The 23,896-nt window shown below is 45.8% G+C and overlaps 1 protein-coding gene and 1 non-coding gene across 3 annotated transcripts; both read left to right on the top strand.

Annotated features, from left to right (window-relative positions):
* Positions 1-4,814: 4,814 nt before the first annotated feature.
* LOC128067598 (U6 spliceosomal RNA) lies at positions 4,815-4,917 on the top strand. Its single transcript, XR_008201410.1, has one exon. It is a non-coding gene; the product is annotated as a U6 spliceosomal RNA (small nuclear RNA).
* A 1,473-nt stretch (positions 4,918-6,390) lies between these two features.
* NARS1 (asparaginyl-tRNA synthetase 1) lies at positions 6,391-21,944 on the top strand. Of its 2 annotated transcripts, none has more exons than XM_052660320.1 (15): positions 6,391-6,502; positions 7,604-7,686; positions 9,140-9,205; positions 9,306-9,398; positions 9,482-9,571; positions 10,478-10,556; positions 11,567-11,637; positions 13,024-13,110; positions 14,596-14,817; positions 14,925-15,124; positions 15,515-15,650; positions 17,310-17,423; positions 19,525-19,656; positions 19,943-20,074; positions 20,825-21,944. In XM_052660320.1, the coding sequence occupies exons 1-15, from the start codon at positions 6,460-6,462 to the stop codon at positions 20,954-20,956; spliced, it is 1,680 nt and encodes a 559-aa protein (XP_052516280.1). In that variant the 5' UTR covers positions 6,391-6,459; the 3' UTR covers positions 20,957-21,944. The 2 variants fall into 2 exon arrangements, with proteins under 2 accessions (XP_052516280.1, XP_052516281.1); XM_052660321.1 differs by having other exon boundaries at positions 6,427-6,502; positions 7,607-7,686.
* Positions 21,945-23,896: the final 1,952 nt, after the last annotated feature.

Genomic DNA, 23,896 nt, shown 5'->3' with positions numbered 1-23,896 from the left:
CAAGACTGGGATATTTAAGATTTTCTGACTTGGGGTGAAAATACCTTCACCTGGATCTGCTCCAACAGCAAACAATCCTCATCAACCAAGAAATTACCAGCTGGGCCTCTGGGACTCCCAGAGAACTGCGCCCGCCTCCCTCAAGAGCCTCAGCTCCTGCTAAACTGGCACCACGACTGCTCTTCAAAATTACCCGAAGGTCCACCTCACTGCTTTCAGAGACATGATTCACTGCCTCGAAAGCTTCTCTGGCTCTTCTTCCATCTGATTGTCTCCACCTTTCTTCAAGGCTACCCCAAATCCCATGTTATACACAGGACAACTCAAAGAAACAGGGGCTGAGGTGTCACAGCACTAATCCTCACTTGGCAGAAAATCCAAATATAACTTTATAATCAACCATATGCAAATTCAACCACCCCTAGAGTGTAGTACTGTAGTATGCTATTGCTATTATTGGTTAGTCCATTAAGTCATGTCTGACTCTTTTGCAATCCCATGAACTGCAGCCCATCAGGCTCCCCTGTCTATGGGACTTCCCAGGCAAGAATACTTGAGTGGGTTGTCATTTCCTTCTCCAGGGGATCTTTCTGACACAGGGATCGAACCTGCTCTCCTACATTGGCAGGTGGGTTCTTTACCACTGAGCCACCAGGGAAGCCAGCATTTTTTTGGGAGGACGACTCATACTGGTTCAAACTCATGTTGTTCAAGAGTCAAGCGTTGTACTTCTTACATTGAACTATAAGGTAAAGAAAGGTGTTGAAGCTGAAAAGTTGGAGTTTTGAGACTCAGAAAGCTCCTATTTAATGGCCTGAAGCAAGAGAGAGGGCATTTCCTGAGAGTTGGGGCAGTGGAAAGGATCTGCAAAGTCTGAGATACTTGGAATACTGGCCAGAATTCACTGGGGGTGGAGAAGGGTGGGACAGGGGATTGGGAGGGCCCACCAGCAGCCCTCAGCAGTTTGAAGGCTTGAAGGTTTGGTTTTGCAGGATCGTGAAACAAAAGAACAATGATAAACTATCAATACCATTTATGTTCTAATTCAGAAGGCTCTCCAGATGCCAAGCACATATTAGGCATTTCTGTGTAACTTGACCTCATATTAACCTCACAAAGGGAACCTTTCCAGGGGGTTGTAAGCATTTTACAGACGAAAACTCTGAGGCTCGGAGAAGTTAAAGAATGCAACCAGGGTCACCGAAGCACAAAGAGCCCCGCTTCTGGGGCTATCTGGCTTTAGAGCCCCATTATTCACCCTCCTTGAAGGACAGCAGGACTTCGAAATAATTTCATTCACTTTTAGGGAGACATGATAAGATAAAGGTAGCAGCTGACAACCATGAAGGAGTTCTGGGAATCACGGAAATTAACGAACAAATTGAAGTGCTTAAAGTTAACTTTACAAGGAAAAGGAAAGTTGTTTTCAGTTCCTTAAATCAATAGCTTCACCGTAATCATAACCCTACTTTTTTGTCTGCAATTTCAAACCAGTTTTAAATATTAAGCTTGTTTTTTCTTTTTTTTTTTGGACTGCTTGACCGATTTGTTAACTAGCAAACAATTAACCTCCCCTCCCCGCTTCCCCCGACCCCGTTCCCGGCCCAGGGACGGGGAAACGTGCCCGAGAGATGCTCACAGGGATTTTCGCCTCTTCCCTCTCCGAAACTGTCTCGAGGAGCAAATAAACCGAGCGCAAGAGGCAGCTCTAATGAGCCCTGTGAGTAAATGCGGAAAGAGCGCGCCGAGAGCGTCGCGCCGAGGACACCATGAGGCCCCGCCTTCCCGCCGCACCTGGGCGGTGCGCGCGCACCCGGGAAAGCACGCCCAGGGGTGGGAACGCGGATGTGCCCGGAGACAGCATGGCGGCTCCGGCGTCAGGAGCCCGGAGCGCAAGCCGGCGGCCGGCTACGGTGGCCCGCGGGGGCCCTGTTAGTGTTAGAACGCTGACCCCCCCCCCCCCCCCCCCCCCCGCCACCCCGCCCCGCTTTGGCTCCTAGTGGAGCGAAGGGGATTTCCACCCAGGGATCAGAAGAACCCTGAGCGGGCGCGGGGACGGAACAGCCAGGACCACCAGAAGAGGGCACCCCCAGCTGGCCAGAGTCGGAGGAAGAGAGAAGAGCAAGGCCATTCATTGAATTCCTTCATTCCCTCGTGAGCACCGACAAACTTTGGTTTGTTCTTGTGACTCTTTTCCACGATGTTGTAGGGAAGTTCTGTTTCCGGAGAGATAGGCTGGACTAAACCAGTCTGTCCAACAGCTGGTTATCAAGCACTTACTGAGTGTAAGGCTCTGTGCTAAGTGCCCCCAGAACGTATGAGCCCCTTGTCACTCTTCATTGAGTGTGTTCCCTGGTTAGAGAAGATGCTATGTACTGTGGAGATGGACAGGGCATATCCTAAGTGCACAGATGCTGGCCCTGTAGGCAGGGAGGGTACATCCTGTCTGGACGGTGACTCACTCTATAGTTGATGGCCATGTTGCTTCCTCCTTTGGGGGTTAAAGGGCTTCCCTGGTGGCTCAGATGGTAAAGTGTCTGCCTGCAGTACTGGAGACCTGGGTTTGATCCCTGGGTCGGGAAGATCCTCTGGAGATGGAAATGGCAACCCACTCCAGTATTCTTGCCTAGAAAATTCCATGGACAGAGGAGTCTGGTAGGCTACAGTCCATGCGGTCACAACGAGTCAGACACGACTGAGCGACTTCACTCACCCTGGGGGTTAAATGCAATTCACCAGCCACCAGTGGGACACAGGGTCACCTCAAAGGTTAGTGTCCCATCAAGTCCGCAAATGATGCTTTTGAACTGTGGTGTTGGAGAAGACTCTTGAGAGTCCCTTGGACTGCAAGATCAAAGCAGTCAATTGCAAAGAAAACCAGTCCTGAATATTCATTGGAGGGACTGATGCTAAAGCTGAACCTCCAATACTTTGGCCACCTGATGTGAAGAACTGACTCATTTGAAGAGACCCTGATGCGAAAGATTGAAGATGGGAGGAGAAGGGGCTGACAGAGGATGAGATGGTTGGATGGCATCACTGACTCGATGGACATGAGTTTGAGTAAGCTCCAGGAGTTGGTGATGGACAGGGAAGCCTGGCATGCTGCAGTCCATGGGGTCCCAGAGTTGTACACGACTGAGTGACTGAAGTCTTCAAAGTCAGTTTCCATTGTTGTCAGCTGGGTCCTCTGTAGTGGTAATCAGCCAGCCAGTTCAGCCCTGATGAAAGCCCATGTAGTTGAACCCATTCATAGCCCCAGCCTGTTACTGTAGCTACTCTGTGTATGGTTTCTTTGAACAAGCACTGGGGGACTTGGAGGGTGGGGAAGGGAAAGCCAACATCCACAGTTTACAAAGACTCCTCTCCACCAAATGCCTTCTAAGGGGTGTTTATATGGAACAAGATATCTTCACATTACGAACCCATTCAGAAAAATTCATCCACATACCTCCCCACCGGACCACCATACCTAACCTCTAATCTTGTTCCTTCTAAGCCCGATTAACTGGTCAACCCTTTAGCCAGTGTCCATCAGTCCCTCATGCTACCTCTATGCACCTAAGTAGTAAGCCAGTCATCCACTGAGAGTTCTAGCATCTGAGACAACTCCCATTTGAAACTTTTTAAAAACTATATCTTTATTTTTGATTTTATCTATTTATTGGCTGCACTGCACAGCATGTGGCATGTCCCTGACCAGGGATCAAATCTGTGCCCCGTGCGTTGGAAGCACAGAGTCTTAACCACTGGACGGCCAGGGACATCCCACCTCTGTCTTTTCAGAGCCACACCTGAACAAGGCTGTAATACTGGCTTGTGCCAGCCTATTAGGCACGTGTCAGAGACTGGATGTGCGGAAATCCCGAGTCTGTGGGTGTGGCTTGGGGAAGAGGCAACAGTGCCATCAAAGCAGGTGCTCTGGGAATCTTCAGGCCCAGTCTTCCAGACACACTTTCTTTCCTCTTTACGGTGGGATATCTCTGTGTGCACCAATTTTATGGATCAGATGACACTCAATTCATGAAGGACAGTTCAGATGACAGTCTGTGGCCTTCAGGTGAAGGTGCAGCCAGCCTGCCATGAGGGAGCTGGAGCAGGAAGTACCCGAGCTCACCCCATCCCTGCCAGTGCTCCCCACTGGCTACATCCGCCCAAAAGACAAGAGAGCCCATTGATGTGTCTACATGAGCCAGCCTCTGGGGTCTCCGTGCAGGGTGAAGAGGACAAATTCACTGGTTGGGCTGTGATGGCAGCCTCTAAGATGGCCCCCACTTACCTCTGCCCCCTGGAATTCACCCCCTGTGTAGTCTTCTCCCATATTGTAGTAGGGCTGGTCTGTGCGACCAGTTAAAATACAGCAGAAATGATGAAATGTGATTCGTTGGTTGGGTTATGAAAAGGCACTACAGTCTGGGTTTTAGTTGCTGTGGCATGTAGCTTCCTAAGATGGTCCTGGGATCCCTGCCACCTCCTGGGATTCATGCCCTGGTGTACAACTCCTTTCCTGGAGTGTAGGCTGGACCAAGTGATTCAAATCTAAGGAACAGGATATGCAAAAGGGATGGGAAACCAAGGACCGTGGCTTCCATCTGGCCTGCACACTCTCTTGCCTTCTTGCTCGCTTGCTATGCTGAAGAACACTGCCCACCGGAAAAGCCTTCGTGGCAAGGAGCTGAGGGAGACCTCTGGCCAAGAGCCTGTGAAGAACTGAGGCCCTGAGTCCAACAGCCTGAGGAACTGAGTCCTCCTGACAGCAACAGGGGCGTGTGGGAAGAGCATCACCCAGGTGAGACTTCAGAATCTCAGACTCCGCTCACTTCGGCAGTGCGTCTCCTAAAACTGGAATCACAGCAGAGATTAGCGTGGCCCCTGTACGAAGATGGCACACACATCTGTGAAGTGTTCTGTATTTTTGTGTTATCTCGCAACAATTTTCATCACAAACTGCTAAAAACAATCTTAAATGAGCTCCAGATGACACCTCGATGGCAGCCTTTTTAGAGACCCAGCGTCTGAGGCCCCAGCTAAGCCTTGCCCAGATTCCCAGTCCACAGGCAGTGAGAGAAAATGACTGTCGCTTGCAGTTTGGGGGTAATTTATTCTACAATATAGAATATAGGCAACCAATACCGTCTCGCTGCCTCTATCCCTCCCTCCACTTACTTCTGGGGAAAGTCAGCTGTCCTGTCATTGAGGAGCCCACCTGACATGAAACCAGAGCCACCTACCAAGAGCCAGATCCTCACCTACCCAAGCCACCAGGTGACTGAAGCCCCTGGTTTAGAAGAGACCCTGGGTCTGAATACCACCCACCCCCCCATCCACTCCCCAGTGCTTCAGCCTCAGAAGCTACCTGAGATAATACATTTATCTTTCAGCTGTAGGCAACTAATGCATGGGCAAAAGCATTCAACAAAGAGAGAAAGGGGAAAGTCCATGAAACTGGGTGAAATATTCTTAAAGTCATCTGGTTTATAATTTTGATAGACTCTGAGCCTACCTATGGATTTATTTTCATAACCAAAGTATGTTTTCCTTTGACTCAGAGACAAACTCTGGTATACCAGTAAGTTGAGAATGATGACCCTAGCCACCCTTTATTTACTACCTGTGACTGCTGGGCCCTGAACTCACTCATCCTTCATAAACAGGGAGATTGAAGTTTAGGTTAGCACATTCAGCTCTAGTCACATAGCAACAGGCAGAACCAGAATTCCAGATCTGAAGGTCCAGTTCTTCTTCATGTAGGGCAGAAACCAACACGTTGTAAAGCAATTATCCTCCAACTTAAGATAATTAAATACACACTATAATCCAAGTGACACTGAATTACATTCCTAAATTCACTGAAGCTAGAAAGGTAAAGGGTCTTCATGTTCAAGGCAGGCGATGAAAGGGAGACAGGACTACCTCTAGCTCTGCCCCTCACCCCTACCTCCGCCCCAGCTCGCGGCTGATGACGACATGGGTCGTCATTAATTTGATGACATAAATTCCACTCCAGGATCTGAGGATCTGGGATGAACCCCTGGGTCTGGTTTCCAGGAGGGCCTGACCGCGCCCACAGCAGGGGTAGGGGTGGGGCGGAACTAGGAGACTCATCAGGGAAGTTGGGGAGATGGAGGCCGGAGGAACTGGGACTACAGCGCTGCCCGAGGTGTCTCGGGGCCAAGGAGACCCCGGGCGAGACCGTGGCCCCTCGAGTCCCCAGCGCAGCCGGAAGGGAGTGGGTAGCCTGGAGGCGGCGCCGGAACCGGAAGTTGCCTCTGCCTGAACCGAACATGGCGGCTGCAGCGCCGTGCGCCCTAGCTCCGTAACCTCCCGTAACCAATGGAGCCGCGACGCCAGGGTGACTTACGGCGACGGCTTCTGCGCGACGTTCGATGATGCAACCTCCGAGTTGAGGAGCTGCCGGCGCACTCGGCGGGGAGACCAGGTGGCTGCGTGTTGGCGGCGATGTCCTTGGAGGTGGTCAGGGCGGCCGCAGGGATGGTGCTCGGTGAGTGAGGCCGGGGGTCCGGGGGTGTGTGAGTGGCGCCCCTGCCGCGGGCCGCCCCCGCGTTCCGGCCGAGTATAGCTGTCCGCGCTGCGCGCGCGGATGGAGGCAGGCGGGGAGGGCGGGCCGGGCCGGGCCGGGCTTCTCCGGGGCGCCGCAGGCTCCCCGCGCGGCCCCGCTGAAGGAAAGCCCGCGATTCCGCCCAGAGAGGCCCGGGCAGATCTCAGGGCCGCCCCCGAGTGCGTGCGTCTTCGGAGTGACCCTCAGGAGACGACTCGAGAATGCCTCTCTCGCTCACCCTCGTTTATGTGGGGAGGGCCTGGGAGGCCATCTGGTGCACTAGGCGAAGGAGAGGATGTGGGATCCGAAGTGATGTCTCTGCCCGCTCACAGTTGCGAGGCCTTTGTGCAATTCGTTTACTTTCGGAGCTTTTGGTTTCCTTTAAAGGCCAGAGGAAACTGATGTTTATTTTGATTTTCTGTGGTCTGGCACCAGGATATCCGATTTATATATTTCATCCTCAGTACTTCAAGATATGGGTATCGTTTCCCTCATTTTACCGGCTCAGAAACAAGCCCAGAAGGGTTAAGTGAACTCTCCAGGGTCCCTGGCTGTTAAAGTGCAACATCCCAATTGGACAGTCTGGCCAATTACAAAGCCCTTGCTCTGTTGTTGGGATTCGAGTAGATATTAATGGAAGCAGTATGACAAAGGAAAATGATCAAAGTTCATTTTGAAAAGCCAGATTTGACCAGTCTCTTCTTACGGAATGGATGTCCTTGGAGAGGGGAGTGGGAAAATAAACTGATACAATTTCTTTTGGACTTTGATACATTTTTTTAATTAAAGAAAATCTAAGTATCTTTTGGCTTCCCGCATGGCGTGTGGGATCTCAGGGATCCCGGAATGGAACCCGCACCCCCTGCACTGGCAGCGTGCAGTCCTAACCATGGGACCAGCAGGGAAGTCCCTGGAATTTGATAATTTTCACTGATCAGATACATGTTCTGTTTACAAAGATAAAGAATGGATAAAGTAGCTGCAGTATGAGGTGACTGATAATTATTGACCAAACGAGTAACTTACTCCCTTTTTGTAAAACAGCAGAACTGTATGTCTCCGACCGAGAGGGAAATGATGCTACTGGTGATGGAACCAAGGAGAAACCCTTTAAAACAGGCCTTAAGGTAGTGCCTCTTCTTCATTAGGAAACTACTTTGTATTTATTAATGATTTCTGCCAGTTATTATATGACTTGTCAGGAGTTTATCTCAAGTATTAGATTTGAAGAGAACTTTCCGAAAAAGGCAAGTAAGGGGTGTATACAGGTATGTAGCTTTAAGGGTATTAGATGCTGTATGCCTAAAGTTATTTGAACTTCCTTTTTCGGAGGGGTGTGGGGACATACGCCTTGAGGCTTGTGGGATCTTTAGTTCTCAGGCCCTTGGCAGTGAAAGCACCAAGTCCCTAACCACTGGATTATCACGGAATTCCCCTTGAACATTTTTAATAGGTGTCTTCTTTTCTTCCTTACCAGCAGCATTGCATCTTGGAATTTTTCTCTCCATTGAGTCAAATGATCAGTTTTTTAATTCTTATAGAAATAAAAATTATCTTCCCATATTCATACTGAGTTTATTCCAAACATTTCTTCCACACTGACTCCTCAGAGTTCTCTTGGTGAATTTATCACTTGAATCCAGGTGTGACCTTGAACCGAGTCAGTACAGACTGTCAGGTAGTAAATCAATCCTTAGTGATTTACAAACATCTTACAAAGTCTGATTGTTAAAAGGAGAAGCTGAACTCTGTTGGATGTTTCCAAAAGATCCAGGTTCCCTCCTCCTCGCTAGCAGTAATTGAGTTGAGACTGGCATTCAATCAAGAAGAAAAGTATTTTTCAGGTTTGGAAACTAGATCTTTAGAAAAGGTTGGTTTTCATAAGCTTCAGGTGTTACACTAGAGACAACAACTCATTATGTTTCTTGATTGATGATAGTTTAGGAGCAGATTTGAAGGAATGTTTGAAGCAATTAATAAAATACTTATTTTTTACATACTTCCAACCACCAGTTTTTTAAGAAAAGAATATAAACTATAAGATATCAAATGATACAGTGATATCAGATATGTTCCAGTATATCTGGAAAGGTTGAAAAGGGGTACGTATTCTACACATAGGGATTTTTCCAGTTAAATAAAACCTAGCCTTCTGCGTCCCCGACCATCTTGTTGTTTCTGAGATGACTCGCCTGGATCCTTCATGAGGATTAAGCATCTGGAGCTGCTCTGCAGCTGGCCTCTGCTGTCAGCTGTCCCTTCAGTTGTCAGCATACTTCCTGCAGGTCCCTGTGGCCTCTTAAAATCTGTTGCTTTTTGTTCACTAGTATGGGGAACTATATACTGTGTAAAATGACTTTGCTAGAATCATTCAGGAAAGGATGTCTACTTTAAGGACAGTCTTAGTACGTTCAGCCGTGCCTTCTATCAGCATTGACCTTTGGCTGGTGGGGTCTTCATGTTTTCTTCTGGGCTCTTGATAATGTTCTAGGTGATGGAAGTTACCTCTTGAGTCAGGTCTTATCTTAATTTTAAACACTGCATGATGTTAAAGAATGTCCTTTTTCTCCCTTCCCCAAGGCTTTGATGACAGTTGGAAAAGAACCCTTTCCTACCATTTACGTAGATTCACAAAAAGAAAATGAGGTAAGGTAAACCCAAAACTTTATAGAATTTGATTTTGTGAAGAAGTTTTCGTTAGAATACAGAGGTCTGGAAAACACTACCCGTCTGTTTACCTCTCCAGAGGTGGGATGTTATTTCTAAGTCCCAGATGAAGAACATTAGGAAGCTGTGGCACAGAGAGCAGATGAAGAGTGAGTCCCGGGAGAAGAAAGAGGTGAGCAGTGAGTGCTCTGTGAACGTTTTCCAGTTTAGGACACCAGATGCCATGTTAACAGATTGCCCATTTACTAAAACTAGGCCGAAGACAATTTGCGAAGAGAGAAGAACCTGGAAGAAGCAAAGAAGATTACCATTAAAAATGACCCAAGTCTTCCAGAGCCGAAATGTGTGAGTGTGATGCAGGTTGTTTCACATGGTGGGCCCACGGGTCACGCTGTCACTTTCTGTGTCTGAGGAGCGTGCTGCCTCCTCTGGTCTTTGCACTCCTCGTCTTTTCTTTCAGAAGGGAGAGAGAGCGGGTAACGCTGGAGAGTTGTGAGTCTGGTCCTTGCGGGGCTCACTTTTTTGAGTAATCGCCGTGTTGAACACATTCTGTCCCCACTGAAAGCTGGCAGCCCTGGCATCTGGGCCTGGTGGGCTGTGGATCTCAGTCACGTGATTTTACCCTCCCTGGGGGCAGTTCCCTCACCGTAAAAGGAAGAGGTTGAAATCCATGATTCTCATGACCTCTTAAGAGAAAAAGGTTTTTGTGATTTTTTTTAAAAAATTGGATTATATCTATGTTCTTTCTAGAAGAGAATAGTTATTATTGCTGCTGAATTGTCGTGTTTTTCTTGCTTCCTTAGTGAGGGAGCTGTGTGCTTGGCCACACCCGCCAGACCCTTCCTCCCCTCCCCTCTCCCCTCCGTCCCCGGATGAAAAGCCAGCCTTGGTAGCTTCCACCTCCCAGGGTGGCAGGAGGGTCTGGGAGGTCAGGGAAGGGGCTCTGCATGGACTAGGGTTGTTGCTGCCATGAATTTTATTGATCTGTTGACTTTATATAGCAATATCTGAAGTTCTGGGTGTTTCTCACAGCCAGTTTTGCTCTAAGAGAAAGAAGACTTGGATTTTTGTTTTTAACCCCTCTGGTATGGTGAGATTTTCTGGCTCTGACCTGCAGTAGAGTGGCTATCTGCAGTTTTACTTCAGTTGTGGTTTTTTAACACCTTACTGCCACCCATCCGATATTCGTGACAAAGTTGGTATGTGATGAATGACATGCTGGGTCAAACGTTATTTACTTTAACTTGACAGGTGAAGATTCGGGAACTAGAAGGATATAGAGGCCAAAGGGTAAAGGTGTTTGGCTGGGTCCACAGGCTGCGTAGACAAGGTAACTGGCAGAGTTGTACTTTTCTCTCTCTTTAATTTTCAATATCGCTAGTACAATATTGTCAAGTAATTAGCTTCCAATTAAAATAAATAAATTTATATTTTTTAAAAAGGCACACAAAAAAGTTTAAGATTCATTCTTTTCAATATAAATATTTAGACAAATCAAGAAATAAAATGGCATGTACTATAAAAAATTTTTTTTTCAATATCCCTAGTCTTAAATGAAGAACATAAGAAAAAGCATTTACTTGAGGGTATTTTTGTTTGGGAATGCTAGCTCTTTAAAGGAAACAATGATTTATATCCTAAGGTCATTCTTTCAGTACAGCTATTGAAAGTTTAAAAATTTAAATGTTGCTTAACTGTATTGGATACAATCAGTTGTATCCTTTCATCCTGGATACAGTGATCAGGAGGTATCCAGGAAATGTTTGCTGAACTGCACTGAATTATGTAATGGAAAGCAGGGGGTGCGCTACCGAAAGTGCAGAGCCAAACTTCACTGGTGTCGGCTGCTGAGCTTAGGATTAGCATATTTGTACTTGGTCCTGATGTTTTGCTTTCTCTTTTTATTATTATTATGTTTTTGCATGTCGTTTATTGTAAGTGGTTATCAGATCCTTCATAAAAGAAGAAACGGGGCATAAAAAGCCACGAGCGATTCTGTGTGGCAGTGTGTATCACCCTCCAGGGACGCACTGTGCCGGGCGCTGCAGGGGACTCGGGGGTGAAGGAGACGCAGTCCCTCACCTCACATGTTTACGGCCTTGCTTTCCCGTGATGCTGTGGGTCAGGAGGCTTGCGTAGGGTTTGAAAATACAGAAAAGAATGTGAAATACTTTCCAGATTCTGAGTAGTGACACTACTTCAAAGGAACAGGGCCCCATAAGAGGTTTGAATTTTCCACATTTAAACTTGGCAGTTCCTTCATATATGATTAAATTATGAGAAAGTGCTTTCAGGTGCCTCAAGAACAATCTGGCTAAACGTCCTCTTTCTCATTTTTAGGAAAGAATTTAATGTTTCTGGTGTTGCGGGACGGTACGGGTTTTCTGCAGTGTGTCTTGTCAGATGATTTGGTAAACATTTTCTCATATTTACCGTGGCTGAATATTTGATTTTTTCAATAGGTTCCTTTATTATTAGTTTAGGGAATTTGGGCATCTGGAACTGTTATTGTGGGGAATTTCAAACATCTCAAAAATGGAATAGCGGGAGGAAACCTCCCAGGCTTCTCTGTCAGCCCAGTAATGTCTCAGTTGGGCTGCTGCGACTGAGTGCCGTAAACTGGGGGGCGTGGTGACAACAGAAGGTTATTTCTCACGGTTCTCCTGGTTGGAAGTCCAGATCAAGGTGCTGGCGTGGTCAGGTTCTGGTGAGGGCCCTCTTCCGGGTTGCAGACTGCCCACTTCCTGTTTTATCCACATCCTCAACTTGCAGAGAAGGGAAAGCATTAATCCCACTCATGAGGGCCCCACCCTCATGCCCTGATGTAATCCTAACTACCTCGCAAAGGCCCCACCTCCTAACAGCATCACCTGTCAGGAAAGGGTTTCAACATAGGGATTTGGGAGGGATACACATTAAATCTTTAATTTAAATCTTTTCACTAATATATTACCAATTCTGGTTTACTCTCCCCCCCCCACCCTTTTATCTCCCAGACATCATATTTCATGGAAACATACTTGCATATGCTTCCCCAGGAAGAAATATTTTTAATATAATCACACTACCATTATCACACCCCCTCCCCCCAAAAAATATCCAGTTAGAGTCATAATGTCTTTTTACAGTTGGTTACTTTGAATGAGGATCAGAAGAAGAGCTACATGTTGCCTTTAGTTGATGTCTCTGAAATCTCTCTCAATCTATAGCAGTTCTCCCCTTTCATTCTCTTTTCTCCACTGCATTCCCCCATCCAGTTATTGAAAAAAATTGGGTCATTTGTCCTGTAGGACTTGTCACATTCTGGATTTGGGCGATTGCATCATAAGGTGTAAATGTTCCTCTATCCTTTGTGTCTCTTACGAGCTGGAGGTTAGGTCTGATCACATTCAGGTCTTGATATAACTACTTCATGGACACAGCTGTCTTCTTTCAGTTACATCACATCGCAAATCACACAATTCTAGTCGTCCTTATAATTAGTGGATTCAGGTGCTGATGGCCTGATCCCTCCCTTATAAAGTTCTTCACTTTTTTAAAGAGACGTGGACTAGTGTATGTGTGCACACACGTATACACGTACACGTAGGATGTGTGCACATGTATACACGTACACGTAGGATGTGTGCACGCGTATGTGTGTGTCTGTATATAGATAAACGTTTGGTTGAATAGCCGTCCTATTTTACTAGTTTTGGACTAGATAACCTGTTTATAAATAACCCCTTTGCCTTCTGTATGGCAGAATATTTTACTGTGAATGTGAGCAGCTGAATTTGAGCTTGATCTTTTCGTAGTGTCAGTGTTACAGTGGCGCTGTCTTGTCCACTGAGAGCAGTGTCGCAGTGTATGGAGTGCTGAATCTCACCCCGAAGGGCAAGCAGGTGAGTGTGTGGGGTTTCTGGGAGAAAAGTGCTAATCTTGTTGCTTTCCAATGTCTTGTTTTTTTTGGAATTTAGCATTATAAATATAAAGATGTGATGCACTTGCTAACTTTAGAGTGCCTTTTCCTTTTCCAGTGAAATATGTGTGCTATACAGCTTGTATGATGTGACAATCTCAGTGATTTTCAGCCTAAAGAATTACTGAATAATCTTCAAGGGCGAGAATAACTTGCTGTTTATGTGTGAATAATTTTTCAGCTAGGTGAAAATAAAATTTCATCTACGGGAAGTGTTTCAGGAAAGAACAGTAATCTAAATTTGAAACTTTTAAAATAGAATTTGAAAGACTCTTAAAAAAACAAACAAATACAACTCTGACAGTCAGAGAGTTGTTTGTTCCCCAGCCAACACACGTCACCTAGTACCAGCTAAGAGCTGCTGCTGCTGCTAAGTCGCTTCAGTCGTGTCCGACTCTGTGTGACCCCATAGATGGTAGCCCACCAGGCTCCCCCGTCCCTGGGATTCTCTAGGCAAGAACACTGGAGTGGGTTGCCATTTCCTTCTCCAATGCATGAAAGTGAGAAGCGAAAGTGAAGTCGCTCAGTCGTGTCTGACTCTTAGCCACCCCATGGACTGCAGCCTACCAGGTTCCTCTGTCCATGGGATTTTCCAGGCAAGAGTACTGGAGTGGGGTGCCATTACCTTCTCCGAGTTAAGAGCTACTTGTTGGTAATTATTGTTCAAGTAACAACTGTGGTTGGATTTGTCCTTGGGAAAGAAAACAAAGATGACATATTAAGCAGCAGAGGGAGCCCATGGGGTCCTCCCGCGAGACTAGAAACACTGATAAAAGAGACTCCCAGAGTCCATGTAAAGAACCTGTTAGGAGTGAGTATCTGGCTCAGGTTCACTGGATTTTCCTTGTAAGTAATGCGATTGCACAGCGGAGTGGCTGTCTTGGTGTTTCTTGCTGCCAGTGTTGGGCACCAAGATGGCTATATATTCCATACTGTGTGGCTTCTACATACAAGGCTTTCGATGGGAGTATTAGGGAGGATTGGAATTTTTACTATCTATATGTTCCAGAGAGAAGCATCTCTTAGGAAAACCTTGGTATTTAAGGAATTTTTCAATGTGGATGTTATGTTACTTTTGAATTATTGGGCAAAGGCTGGAAAGATACACTAAAATGTTGACAGTAGTTAGTGGTTACTCCAGGTCATGGGATTATAGTTTATTTTCTAGTTTGTGCTTTTCTGTTTTGTAAAAAAAGTGTGTGTGTGTAAGTGATTTATTCTGAAAGAAATATTAAATCTGTCAATATGAAATTTAATTATTGGGTCTTTGGGTTTAGAAGGGTAGGCTGGTAAAGATAGGTTCTTAGAAATACGAGCTTACTGAAGATGTTGCCACGAGTGAGATTCCCTCACCCTGTACACTTTGTCTCCTCCCTCTCTTCCTCCCCGCCCCCGTTTAAAACTGTAGGCTCCGGGGGGCCACGAGCTGAGCTGCGACTTCTGGGAGCTGATTGGGCTGGCCCCCGCGGGAGGCGCTGACAACTTGATCAATGAGGAGTCCGACGTGGACGTCCAGCTCAACAACAGGCACATGATGATCCGGGGCGAGAACATGTCCAAAATCCTGAAGGCGCGCTCCGTGGTCACCAGGTGCTTCAGAGACCACTTCTTCGACAGGGGGTACCACGAAGTAAGTGTGCGCGGGTCGTCCCCTGCAGACGACGCCCTTTCGCGTGTTTGACCTTGAGCCCCGGTGCTCACAAAAGGCCTCTGTTTACCCCTTTCCTGTTGGCATAGATCACTCCTCCAACATTAGTGCAGACACAGGTGGAAGGCGGTGCCACACTCTTCAAGCTCAACTATTTCGGGGAAGAGGCGTATCTGACACAGTCCTCTCAGCTCTACCTGGAGACCTGCATTCCAGCTCTGGGGGACGTCTTTTGCATCGCACAGTCATACAGGGCAGAACAGTCCAGAACACGAAGGCACCTGGCTGAGTATGTGGTTGTCTTTTTGCTTTCGTTTAAAATTTTGTTTTCTGAGAAAACCTGTTCAGAGAAGCAATCTTAGTGGAGGTAAAGTATTAAGAGGTTTTATAAAGGGTACTTGAATGAGTTAATGGAAACTGTCCCAGAAGTTCTACCTCTTAGCTCACAAAGATCTGTTGCTTTGCTCTCTCTCGATCCTTTATGTGTTGTGGAATAAACAAGAAATCACTAAGAAGGGGAAAAGGAAGTTGGGTGGGCTAAAACTAGTTTGCAGAGTTGGGAGTTGGTTAGCACAGTGAGAGTTTTATTTTTCTGGACAGTTTCCCAGCGTTAAGATCCTTGCCTGAGAGAAACTTAGTGGAAAGAAGGGCAGCTCTGAGCTAGTGTCGTGTTCTTCAGATACACTCATGTGGAAGCCGAGTGTCCTTTCCTGACCTTCGAGGAACTCCTGAACCGCCTGGAGGACTTGGTGTGTGATGTGGTTGATAGAGTCCTAAAATCACCCGCAGGAAGCATAGTGCGCGACCTCAACCCGGTAGGTCTGCTGTTGTTTGGAGACATGAAATGAGGGCTCTGTTTCAGCAAGGTCCACATTCTTGATTTTTATAGATTTAGTAGCTTGGTGAGCTTTGAAATAAATGACTGGTTTTTTGAATTATAATTGATATATAACATATTACTTCTAGGTCACACCATAGTGCCATGATATATATATGTATGTATTAGAAAATGGGGCTTCCTGGTGGTCCAGTGGTTGAGGGCCCACCTGCCAGTGCCGGGGATACAGGTTCGATCCCCGGCCTGGGAGGGTTCCATATGCCTCAGGGCTACTGGGCCTGCGCACCACAGCTACTGAAGCCCATGTGTGCTAGGCCTGTGCCCCCCAACGAGAGAGGCCACCACAGTGAGAAGCCTGCACACCGCAACGTAGACCCAGCGCAGCCACAAATGAATAAGATTTTAAAAAATAGAAGATGACCTGCACGCCACACCTAGTTACAGCTTTTTTCTTGTGATGCAACCTTTCAAGAGCCTTTCCTATCAATTTTCAAATTTATAATACAGTGTTATTGATTATAGTCACCATGTCATACATTACATCCTATTGGGACTTAACCTCTTTTATACCTGGAAGTTTGTACTTTTTGATTCCCTTCACCCATTTCAAGACTGATATTTTAAAGACTAAAATTGGATACTAGTCATCGCCAACAATTTCATAGTGTTTTAACTTACATAGAAAGTTGGTATGTGTTTTCCATTTTTAGGGATGTCCAGTTTTGGGGGGGTTTTTGACTGCACTGTGTGGCTTGTGGGATCTTAGTTCCAGCTGGATGCTTGGCAGTGGAAATGCGGAGTCCTAACCACTGTACTGCCAGAGAATTCCCCGAGTTTCTTTTAAGTCTGAAAGAATTTTTTTTAATGTTTAAAAATAGCTTTTATTTCTTAAAAGTTAACATGGCATAATAGGAAACCAAAAAAACTCAGGATGCAGAAAACAAAGTCATTCATCGTCACAAGCAATTTACGTTTGACAAGCCCTTCTAGCTCTTACGTGTGTGTTTTCACAACTAAGCATCCATTTTTATATAATTAAGATCATACTGTTACGTGTCATACTGTTTCACACATCATGAATACTTACCATTTCAAAGTCCCAAAGCTATGAGTATTTTGATAAACAAGAATGCACTACACCAGCTCGATCTGGAAGGAAAAAGAATGTAATCCAGCCTTTCTTGGCGACGAGAATTTCAGAAACGGCAAAAATGGCAATGGGCCTCTAGATAAAGATTCGGCAGAGTTAGGATTAAAATTCCCTTAATGTTCAATTAAAAATGAGACCTAAATCAACAGAGTACACGAAGTATAACGCTTCTAAGAGGATTCATTATCTGATCCAAACTATTAAAAGTATTAGCAAGGAGGTATGTTTCCACTGAATTAATGACTAAATAGTGTGTTGCTGTAGTACCAAGAAATGCACACACATCAGTGGTTATGCTCAAAATACAAACATGAACACATCTTCATACACCCTTCCCTTTATGCTTCTGCTCCCCTGCTGCCAGCATCAATGAACAAGTCCTGACGTTCATGAAGTAATATCTGTTAGTAACGGTAAATAGCATCTCTTGAAGTGTTCGTGTGAATGGTTTCCTTATATACACTGTGTTTTTCCTTTCTACTGTAGAATTTTAAGCCCCCTAAGCGGCCTTTCAAACGGATGAACTATTCAGATGCTATTGTGTGGCTGAAAGAACACAACGTAAAGAAAGAAGATGGAACTTTCTATGAATTTGGAGAGGTATGGATTCCTCTGTAGTCACTGTGTCAAAGGGAGCTTTATACTTAAGTGGATTGCTATTCCGGTCACCAGCAATGTCGGAGGCATCTGCTTGTTGTTAAATACATGACAACCACAGACCCGCCTTCTGGGGCTTGTCTGAGGACCCACGGCTCAGTGGGCATAGAGTGGTCCTTGGGGCAGTGCCTTTTCTGTGGTCGTCAGTGCTTATTGGCCAGTCTGTAGCCTTCACAGCCCATCCTTTGTCTCATTCCTCTTCCGCAAGTCCTTGTTCTTACTAGTTCTAGCTGTAATTCTCTCGTCTGGCAGGACACTTCAGAGCGTTGTGCACTTTGAAGTCACGTGCAGAGTGTTGGCATGTGTGTATGCTCGTTTGGGTTTTCTGGAGAAAGTAACTGACTCTTTCAAAAAGGATAAAAAGAGAAAGTGTTAGTCACTCAGTCGTGTCTGGCTCTGTGCTTCCCCATGGACTGTAGCCCACCAGGCTCCTCTGTCCATGGGATCGCCCAGGCAAGAATACTTCCTTCCTCCAAAACAGTGAGCTAAAACTCCTTCTTATGGAGGAGGTCCAAAGAAGAAAATAGCCACTGGTTAAAGTGTAAAACCAGGAGAGAAGGCTTTGATGGGGAAGGTGGCCCAGCGCCCCAGATACAGTGAGCATGTCTGTCTTGCCTGGGAGCACCCTCCCAGCGCTGTTTGTGGGAATAGGTTATTAACACTATTCCAAACCCGCTTCCTTGTGCATTTAACCACTCCTTACATAGTAGTTGCAAATCTGTTTTACAAATGAAACGTGTGATTTTTGTTTCATTTTTAGAAAGAAATTAGGACAGGGTACTAGGCTTATATAAATTAATTGTTTCATGAATTCGGTTGACCTTGTGTAAAACCAGATTCTGTGCGGAAAACCCGAGCACTGTCACCACCTAGTACAGCAAGCTGGTGGGATTGAGTGGAAAGGACATGAGCCCCACCTCTGTCCTCGTTGCTGAGTAACAGAGGCCAGCGACCCCGCTGTCTGATTCCCCATCTCTGCCTTGGAGGCAACGTCCGCTTGTAAAGTCAGAGGACTTAGTGAGCTCAGTGCCCAGCAGGCAGTTCTCCGAGCCTGTCAGCATTTTCTCTCCCTGTCAGCGTCATCTCACACATAGGAAGGGGCTAGGGTAGAGCAGAGGTCTCCAGGTCCTGGGACAAGGAGTGAGACCCTTTTCCTGCAGTTACGTTGCACTCTCTACTCTAGTGTGTGAAGAGCTCTCCCACTCACCTCTCGTTTCCTCTCTGGACTGTAGAGGGCGCAGGGCTCCAGGGCGAGAGCTTGCAAACCACTGTGCCCGGCGATGGGGAGCCCCCGCAGTTCTTAACCTTAAATCAGTCTTGCCCCATTCTTTCCAATCAGTTTTTACCAGGATGAGTTTTTTCAGTTTGAACTTGAATTTATGTGTGGTCTACTGAAGGATGCGTGAGTGGAAAGCAGATTAACTTGATTCATCATTGTCTTACCTCTCTTGGCTAACTGCTGCAGGTGTGGTTACATTATAAATTCGACACTGGTTATTTGTCTTACAGTCGTGTCTTAGGACTGTTGAAGGCATGCAGATTTATTGTAACAGGAAAGGAGCGGAGATAACGGGAGTTTAAAGATTGGTGTTATTAATAACTTACTGTGTGTGTGTGTAGATCAATGACGTTGTGAAGCATTTGCCGATTATCTTACACCTTATGGGTCCGGGTGGACTGTGTTTGCTTCAGACCCAGATAAAACTGGCCACTGGAAAGGGACAATGGACTGCGTTTGCTTCAGACCCAGATAAAACTGGCCACTGGAAAGGGACGATGGAGCAGTCTGTCACGTGTGTGTGTGTGTGTGTGTGTGTGTGTGTGTTTTCGTTCCTCGTGCGACGTGGCGCAAGTGTAATGTAGGAAGAGGCAGCTCTGCTTGCAGAGGTGGTCGCGTGCACCGGCGTGGTCATGGGTTATGGGTGGATGTGTGTTCTGGGCTCTGTTGGGTGAGTAAGATGGCAGACTGCCGCTGAATCAGAGCTGCTTCTGCCAGGGCGCCTTTCGAGGTCTGGATGTTCATGAAGCCCCTGTCTAACCTCAGGACATCCCGGAAGCTCCAGAGAGACTGATGACGGACACCATCAACGAGCCCATCTTGCTGTGTCGCTTTCCCGTGGAGATCAAGTCTTTCTACATGCAGCGCTGTCCCGAGGACCCCCGCCTCACCGAATCTGTCAGTCTAGGATTCAGACAGTGATTTTGCTTTTGAAGGGTGGGGGGGCGGGGATGTTGCAATAAGACACAGCTCATAGCAAATATTCTATTATGAATCTTCAGCATTTCAGGAAGTGTTTTCTGCCCTCTGATGGTGTTTAACCTGCCTTGTTGAATTATGACATTTGAGTCATATTTGCGTTTGGCACGATCATCAGACGCTTTCAGTGATTTCCATTCAAACTCTAGAGCAGTGCCGTGACTGAAAGCCTGGTCGTAACTGTTTTATTTACTCATTCTGAAAGGTCGACGTGTTGATGCCCAATGTTGGTGAGATCGTGGGCGGCTCCATGCGTATCTGGGATAATGAAGAGATCCTGGCAGGTTACAAAAGAGAAGGGATCGACCCCACTCCCTATTACTGGTACACGGATCAGGTAAAGACTTTTATTAAATAAACCCTTTAACGTTTTTTCAATGTAATAGTTTTGTTTAAATTGAAATCGTCAAAAGGGAAGAATTCAGGGTGGAACCTTAGCATGTGAAGGAGCTGTATTCGGTCTCGTGGTTTTAATAATGTGGCATGTGAATATTGCGGGTTTTGTCTTTGGCCACTAATACGTTAACTTAATTTGAAAACCTGTTAACTGCTGGCCTCGCTCGTTGCTACTGAGTTTTTAAAAATGTGTCATCAGATCTTACTAATATCTAGTTGTTCCTTTTTTTCTGATACACAGACATTAGCTTAATTTGAAGTGTGAAATCTTTTCTTTCTAGGGTGTTAAATGCCTGGTTTATTTTTCATATCCAAGTATTTTTTCCCATGTGGTCCATGAAGGAGTGTAGCTTAAGGGTTGAATTCCTTGTTTATTTTTGGTTGCGCTGGCCATTGTTGCGGGGCACAGGCTTCTCACTGCGGGGGAGCACGGGGTTTAGGGTGTGCATGCCTCAGTAGCTGCGGTGCCCGGGCTTAGCTGCTTCTGAGCACATGGGATCTTCCCAGACCAGGGATTGAACCCGTGTCCCCAGCATTGGCAGGCAGATTCTCAGCCACTGGATCCCCAGGGAAGTCCAAGGGTTGATCCCTTAACCAGAAGAAGCGGAACTCATTTTACAGCAGAAAAATTTCACTATTTTAGATGAAATTGTAAACTAAGCCTTTATTCCTCTGTTTCTCTCTCTAACAGAGAAAATATGGCACGTGTCCACATGGCGGCTATGGCCTGGGCTTGGAACGATTCTTAACCTGGATTCTGGACAGATACCACATCCGAGACGTGTGCTTGTACCCTCGGTTTGTGCAGCGCTGCAAGCCGTGACCGGTCGCCCCCGCCCCCAGAGCGTCAAGGAAAGAACACGGTCCATGGAAGGAACAGACTGCCTCTTAAAAAATCCTCCCCCCGCTTTTTTTTTTTAATTCCACTGGGGTATGTCCATTTCTGTTTTCTCTTTTTTATTCCTTCTACCACAGAAAGCAGTTCAAAACATTTTTAATATCAAGTAACATTGATGTTATCATTTTAAGGAAAAAATACCCATTGAAAAGTTTGGAAGAAACTGTGGCATGTAGCTCTGCAGTTAGGAGTATGTCTCAGCGCTTTATCCCCCTTTAGGTTACAATCTTTATGTCGCATGTACCACATATATCATTAAATAATTTTAAATTATGATCTGAGACATTCCAGTGATTTAATCTCTCTGTTCTTTTAAGTGTAACTGGAATTGTTTTTATTTATATCACTTTATCGTATTAATGAGTTCAACACCTTGGGGAAAAATTGACAATGTGCTGTAAAAATCTACTAGTATTAGAACAGAGCATAAATCAGCAGATAAAGGAATGATATGACTACAGTCTTTTGCATCCATTGTTAATCTTTCCTAAATCTCATAGCTGCTTATAACTCTAAAGCATACAAATTGGTGTGGAGGAATTTGTAAAAATGGAATTGCCTTAAACAGTTCGAAGTGACAGCAGGTTTTTTGGCACATCAGTGAACAGCTTGCTTTCTCACATTAGTTTAAACTAAAGAGGCAAGGTGATCTCTCTCTCCACTGGTAGTTCCACAGTAATTCAGAACAGAGAAGTTCCCAAAGCGTTTGCAGCTGGCATCTTAAGGACAGCCCTCCGTGGTTGTTGGCGTCACCTCACATACTGTGTCTTTATATCTAATCTCTCCTACCTTATTAACTCTCAGGCTTACTGAATGGCTTCCTTTCAGGTTTGGTTAATTTCTCCCCTCAAATGCATGTCAGTGTATTCTCAATAAGCTCTGTTCCCAGCAATCAATAAATGGACACACGTAAAAACTCTTTGCCGACTTAGTTCTTTAAAGCTGAATGTCTCTGTTTCACATTAATTCGTGCCTTTTGTATTTTTAAAATACTTTCCATGATTTGTATACGTGAAATTAGATATTACTGAATTTAGTAGGTATTACTAAATACATGCTATGGAAAAGGAAGGTGTTTTTAAAATTAGATGTGGGTGCTAGTTACCTCACTTTCATAATCTTATTTTGTTTTTCTGGACACATTAAAGTGTATCTTATTTTGCAGTTAAGTGAAATGACAGATGTAAATGGGGGCGTTTGTAGTATATTTGGCCTCTATCTTTAAATAAGAAATACTGGTTAGAATGTGAATGAGCTTTAATTGGATTCAACTAGGCAATTCACTTGATCAGAATTTAGGTGAGGAGATTAGACTCATACATTTTAGTTGCATAAATTGGTCAAGCATCTTAAATGCTGACAGGAAACAGCGGGGCTAGGTGGGGATAAGGGAGTCAAGGTGACGTCAGACCAGGAGTCGAAGCAGCAAACCTTTGGCACCTGGGCTTGCGTTCCCTTCGCTCCGGTTGTCACTGAGACCCGAGCGTCACCCCCCAGCACGTCCCTGCCAAGCGTCCCCCTCTCAGACCCCCGGGCTCTGAGTTCTGCTCTGGCAGAACTCATCTCGTGGCTCTTTCCCGCCCATAACCTCTTCCTTCTGTGTGATTCTCACACCAGCAACCCCTGCACCTTGGGAACTTGTGTAGCTGACCTGTTGAAAGTCTTGGAGACAGGTGGGAGGTTAATCTTAACAGCAATTCAAATGATTTCAGTATTGGGTTGGCCAAAAAGTTTGTTCGGGTTTTTCTGCAGCATCTCGTGGAAAAACCTGAACAAACTTTTCGGCCAACCCGGTACTCACAGCTCTCTGTTTTGGTCATGTCCTGCAGCCGTTTATGGCTACCTGACTCCTCCCATCTGGCTGCCTCTAGCATTTTCTAAAAGTTTCCTGTTTTATTTACGTGGCTGTGGCAGGTGTTAGTGGCACGTGGAATCGTCAACCTTTGTTGTGGCACGCGAACTCTGTTGTGGCATGTGGGATCTGGTTCCCTGACCAGGGGTCGAGCCTGGGCCCCCTGCATTGGGAGCGGGGAGTCAGCCAGTGGACCACCAGGGACAGCCCCAAAATTTCTCATTGAGTGTAGAGTAACATGACTCAGAAGCAACCTTCCTACACATGGAGGTCACTTGGGACTGTAACCGTACTGCTGCTCAGGCCTCGTCCCAGACCAGTAGAATCTGAATTTCAGGGATGGACCCGGGATTTTTTTTTTTTTTAATATTTATTTTTATTTATTTATTTGGCTGTGCTGAGTCTTAGCTGTGGCATATGGGATGTAGTTCCCCAACCAGGAATTGAACTCAGGCCCCCTGCCTTAGGAGCATGGAGTCTTAGCCACTGGACTACCAAGAAAGTCCCAGCCTATTTTTTAAAAGCCCGCGCAGGTGAGGCTGTGGCAGAGTTAGGTTGACTCACCAAGTAGCTACCGCCACTTCTAAAGCCAACCTTAAGCCTCTCATCATCACTGTAGGTCCTCATTATTTCACATTCATCTCTTTTGAGAGTGTTCCCAGCCTCAGGGTTGAAATGGGAACACTGGGGTAAGGCTGAGACTCTTCAATATTGACCAATAGCCACAAAAACACTATACCTCTGTACTTGTTAGCTTTCAAGTCATACTGGGAAATTCGCAAAATAATGGAGTACTGCTTTGTGTCAGCCATGTACCAACACGTGCCGTGATCCCCACAATAGCCTGTGATAAGTTATAGAAATTATTTATTTATACAGTATATAAATTTTATATTTATAGTCCTCTAATAAGCAATAGCACTTATTATTCCTGAGATAATGGCTGAGAAAGCTTAAAAATCATTCCTGAAGATGCATCATTAAAAGTGACAGAATGAAGTTTAAACTTCAAA

The sequence above is a fragment of the Budorcas taxicolor genome, chromosome 22, assembly GCF_023091745.1.
Source record: "Budorcas taxicolor isolate Tak-1 chromosome 22, Takin1.1, whole genome shotgun sequence".
NCBI lineage: Eukaryota > Metazoa > Chordata > Mammalia > Artiodactyla > Bovidae > Budorcas > Budorcas taxicolor.
Note: the sequence above shows the minus strand (reverse complement) of the source record. Positions and strands in the feature narration are given on the sequence as shown.

Bases quoted from the DNA above. Each gene is read 5' to 3' on its own strand.
- NARS1 (XM_052660320.1), top strand. From the start codon at position 6,460: ATGTCCTTGGAGGTGGTCAGGGCGGCCGCAGGGATGGTGCTCG. The intron at 13,111-14,595 runs GTGAGTGTGTGG...TTAAAACTGTAG, and splicing joins TCACCCCGAAGGGCAAGCAG to GCTCCGGGGGGCCACGAGCT. The intron at 17,424-19,524 runs GTATGGATTCCT...GTCTAACCTCAG, and splicing joins CTTTCTATGAATTTGGAGAG to GACATCCCGGAAGCTCCAGA.